This window comes from Arvicanthis niloticus, chromosome X (assembly GCF_011762505.2).
Source record: "Arvicanthis niloticus isolate mArvNil1 chromosome X, mArvNil1.pat.X, whole genome shotgun sequence".
NCBI classification, from domain to species: Eukaryota; Metazoa; Chordata; class Mammalia; order Rodentia; family Muridae; genus Arvicanthis; species Arvicanthis niloticus.
In genome coordinates this window covers 100,707,432-100,711,987 of record NC_047679.1, presented here as the reverse complement: position 1 = coordinate 100,711,987, position 4,556 = coordinate 100,707,432, and the positions used below count along the sequence as shown (strand labels likewise).

General features: G+C 45.7%; 1 protein-coding gene across 1 annotated transcript; it reads left to right on the top strand.

The window, feature by feature from the left end:
- Positions 1–330: 330 nt before the first annotated feature.
- Positions 331–1,426, top strand: LOC117694161 (uncharacterized). The gene is made up of 3 exons (XM_034484979.2): positions 331–515; positions 692–784; positions 952–1,426. The coding sequence occupies exons 1-3, from the start codon at positions 378–380 to the stop codon at positions 1,252–1,254; spliced, it is 534 nt and encodes a 177-aa protein (XP_034340870.1). The 5' UTR covers positions 331–377; the 3' UTR covers positions 1,255–1,426.
- Positions 1,427–4,556: the final 3,130 nt, after the last annotated feature.

The following is a 4,556-nucleotide window of genomic DNA, read 5'->3' as shown; positions in this document are numbered from 1 at the left end:
CCTCATTAATTAATTAATTAATTAATTACTGTGAAGAGATACCATGACCAGTGCAACTTATAATGGAATTGGGTGATTATGGTTTCAAAAGGTGAAGATGGTTGAACATAGTTGCAGGGACCATAGGAGGAGGCACACATTACAAGACTTATATACTTGCAAACCTTCATAACATACCTGGCATAGGTTACATGCCCTCAAAGGTGTCAGAGGTAGGGCTTTGTGAGGTCTCAGCCACTGCTTAGCTGCCATTGGCTAGGGAGAACGTTGCTGACCAAATAAGGCAGAGGGTGTGGCCCACCATTGTTCTGACAGGTAGGTAAGCAGGGAGCTCAGAGCTCTGGGGCCAGTTGGTAGAAGAACACAAAACGGCTCGCATGGCTAAGAAAGCCCTTAAGCCTGGTGCTGCTGCCAGGAGATCCAGGCAAAATAAACATAAGACATCTCAACACAGGAGGTCTAAACATTCCAACAAGAAACGGGGTACCTCTGGTCATCGCAGAACCAGTTCAAAGGTAAGAGGTCCCAGTACGCTCACTGTCCCCCTTCTGAGGCCATCCCTTCCCATAAGATTTTCTCAGACCAGCTGTAAATTTCTCATCTACCTCTCTCCCTTTTCGCAAGTCCCCATCCACATTCTATCTTTCTCCAAAACCAGTGCCCTTATGAATTTAGTATGTAATTATTTCAGATCATGAGGAAACGTAAAACATCCCAACAACAGCGGTCTAAATATTATGTCAAGAAACAGGGTACCTCTTGTCGTCGCAGAAACGGTGCTAAGGTGAGAGGTTCCAGCTAAGCTCATTGTCCCCCTTCTGAGACCATCCCTTCCCCTAACATTTTCTCAGACCTGCTCTAAATTCCTCATCTACCTCTGTCCCTTTTCGAGAATCTACATCCTTTCTCCAAAACCAGTGCCCTTGTGAATTTAGTATCTAATTATTTCAGATCACGGAGAAGAAGAAGACAAGTTTTCGACTGTCAACTGGGGCAAAGTCGAAGGTATTTGTCAGACCAAGAATTCCTAAAGAACCTAGAGCAAAGGCACATGCTCTGGCCCTGGCTTTCACCCCTGCTTCGGCTTCTGCTTCGGCTCCGGCTCTGACTCTGGCCTCAGCTTCAGCTCTGCCTCCAGATTGGGCTGCAGCTCTAGTTCCAGCTTGGACTCTGGCTCCAGCTCCAGCTTCGGCTCCAGCTTCGGCTCCAGCTTCGGCTCCCACTCCAGCAGTGGCAAAATCCACCTTCCCCTGAAAGCGCCCCAGACCGTGATGACTACCTGGCCAGCTCCTAGGCCCCAACTGGGTCCAAAGACCTATGAAACATCAGTGAATGGGTCTAGGAGCTGGGCCACGGTCAGGATGCCAATGGCAAACTTTGCCACATAAAAGTTGTATGATGCTGATAATAAAATCAATCACATGAGAAAATATGTATGTCACTCTCAGTCTCTGATGGTGTAGTGGGAGTTGGTGGCGGGGGGGGGGGAGTTGGAGGAAGGGAAGACTGGGTAAGAAGGAACACCAGTTTCTACAAGGTTTGGGAATAGGATGAGCAATCCCCTGACAGGCAGACACAGGAGGGTGAGAACTGAACTATCACAAAAATCCCCTGAAGTTTATTTCGCAGGGTAACAGGGAAAACCCAGGGTCTTCCTATATGTCACTGTCTAGGGCTGCAGCATGGTTTTCAGGCTATTACAACGATATGAAATGAGGTGTGGGTGGCAGTTCCAGCCCCAACTTAGGCAGCACATGAACTTTAGGACACCTACCTCCTTGTGGTGTTTCTAACAGTCCTCATTATGACCTCATGTACTAAGACACTCAGAAGGGCCAAAGACTTTTAAAGGGTTAAAAATGTTCAAAATCTCCTAGCAGGCTGGGCAGAACCAAGAGTGCAGGTCAGCTTGGTCCTGAGCTCTGTGTTTCAGGAACTTGGCTGACCACAAGATAGATGGCTGATTACATACAGGCTCTTAGAGAATAGTCTATACAAAACTTTCCCCATGGCTCTACCTTGTACCCTGTCACAAACTGAATAATGGGCTGGGACTTTCCACAGGTGCTCTCCAATAACCCTCCTTACTCCCCTGGGTGTGTGTTTCCCCTCTGAGTTGTGGTTTTTTTACTTTAAATTCTCTCTGTCTCCAAAGCCCAGGTCAGACCCCACTGCCCCTGTGTGGGTCATGGGGTCTTGACCTCAGTATACTGAATGAAATATACCTCTTGCTGATTGCATCAAGTTAGGTGTCTTGTGAGTTAATGGGTGGTCGTGAATTCCTGAGGTTTGGGTGAGGGCTTCCCTTTGTGGGGGCCTTACATTTTTGGTTCCCTGACCAGGAAACTTCAACCATCCTAAGCTCTTAAGAACCCACTCGGTGGTATGATTTCTGGTTTTGGCCAATTTGTTGTCTCTGTTTCTGTGTTTTGCTGTGTTTTTGGGCCCATTCTCTTGTCCATACTGTCTCAGTAAGCTGGTTTTGTGAAAGTACTTTCAGTTCTTTGCAGCTGTTTGCAGCCGTTTCTGTCTCGAGAGGATATGAATGGGGTGATTGGCAGACGTGCTAGGGAAATCACCAGCTGTAGTCCTGGGAGACATCCCAAAAAGGACAGGAATTCTCAGGGACTGGGTTCCAGGGAGGACATGGTGGTCCTCCTGGTAGCTAGGATGTGGAATCCCTCCTGGCTGGCACTCGAGATTGAGACAGGTTTTTTGTTAGTCTTTCTGTGAATATATTTTGTCTGGATTTTATGTTACTTGTGACAATGATGACAGACTGTGACTAAAGTTTAACTCTAGACCATTGAACTGAAGTTAAAACCAGAGCACATAGCTTATCAGTTGAGATCAAGAAAAGACCTTGGCAGATTTTTTGTCCCTCAGAGTGACTGACTTTTGATGTTGACCGGCCACCAGAAGAGACTTTTGTCTTGACTATTATTTTTAAAGTTAAAGCTATTATTTTTCAGGAAGGACCAGGGTCACACCCCAATCAACAGCCATACATTACTGTGTGGCAGGACCTGGTCCAAGATCCACCACCATGGGTGAGAAAGAGAAAGCTAGGCTCCCGAGCCCTGGCCCTCTGAGGAACGAGGCACAGACCAAACTAGAAGATTAATCACCCTTTCTTTTCAGATAACCTTGCCTGTCTGACCTGAATTGAAAAGTCTTCAATGTTTTTCCACCGGCCTAACTGTGATGATTGCCAGCAACTTTTAGAGGTTCTCTTTACCACAGAAGAACAAGAAAGGATCCTGTTAGAAGCCCCCCTTAACTGACCAGACTGGGATATGGCTACAGGTAGGGAGCAGCTGACAATTTACCTTTCTGGGCTCTGTTGACAGGTAAGAAGTTACAGAGTATAGAGGGATTACAAGATTATACACTGCAAGATTTAGTTAAAGAGACAGAAAAATATATCACAAAAGAGAGACTGAAGACTAGAATACTGGCCACAGTTATAAGAGATAGAGAGAGAGAGAAAGGACAGGTGCTGGGCAACAGAAGACTAAGACCATAGTCATAGGGGCAACTGGGCAGAAACTATATTCTTTGATTACTTCACAAACTTTTGATCTGTCAAAAAGACAAGTGTCTCATTCTGGTTATTCCTGAGTGCCCTATGCCTTTGTTGGGGAAAAACAAAGTTGAAGTTTACTCAGACAGGACCAGGGGTGACTTGAGAGATCCCCCACCTATATGATATTGGCCTTAAAACTAGAAGATGAGTATCGGCTTCCAGAGCTTCAAAAATAGCTAGAAGCCCCGACATTAATAAATGGCTAAAACAATTTCCAAAAATTGGAAAAGCCAGTGCCTCCTCTATTGGAGTGAAGCAGTACCCAATGAGTTGTGAAGCCAGAGAAAGGATTAGACTTCACATTCATAGACTGTTACAGTAAGACATTCTGGTTCCTTGCCACTCTTACCATGGAAATTGACTCTGGGACAGCAGATAACTGTTGTGGCACCCCACTCCCTTGGAAACATTATCTGGCAGCCCCATGACTGATACTAATGCCCACATGAAAGGGTGATCTTTGCCACCCTGGCTATCCTGAACCCTGTTGCCTTGCTGCCTGAGACTGATGATTCCTCCCCCTGTCCATTGACATCCTAGCAGAAGACCAACCTTGGCCAGAGAGTCCGAACTGGTATACTGACGAGAGCAGCTTTTTGATTGAAGGTAAGCTGATGGTTGGAATAGCAGTGATAGATTAAAAAAACAAGTGATTTGGACCAGCAGCTTGCCAGAGAGAACACTGATAGCAGGTATGCTTTTGCCACTGCCCATATTCACAGGACAATTTATGGACAGAGGTGCTGCTGACTTCTACAGGAAAAGACAATTAAAAAGAAAAATACTGAGCCTCCTCGAGGCCATCCATTTGCCTAAAATGTGGCCATAATTCATTGTCCTGGACATCAGAAAGCTCAAGATGCTGTTACTAAAAGAAATCAGGTGACTGCTAAAAAGGCTGCTCAAAGAGCTACTATGATCCTGACTGTTGAAAGTCCTCTAAATTTTATGTGATGAACTTATCTCATGT

Excerpts from the sequence above, each read along its gene's own strand:
- LOC117694161 (XM_034484979.2), top strand. The coding sequence starts at position 378 with ATGGCTAAGAAAGCCCTTAAGCCTGGTGCTGCTGCCAGGAGATCCAGG. Across the intron at positions 516-691 it reads ATCGCAGAACCAGTTCAAAG|ATCATGAGGAAACGTAAAAC; the intron begins GTAAGAGGTCCC and ends TAATTATTTCAG. Across the intron at positions 785-951 it reads GTCGCAGAAACGGTGCTAAG|ATCACGGAGAAGAAGAAGAC; the intron begins GTGAGAGGTTCC and ends TAATTATTTCAG.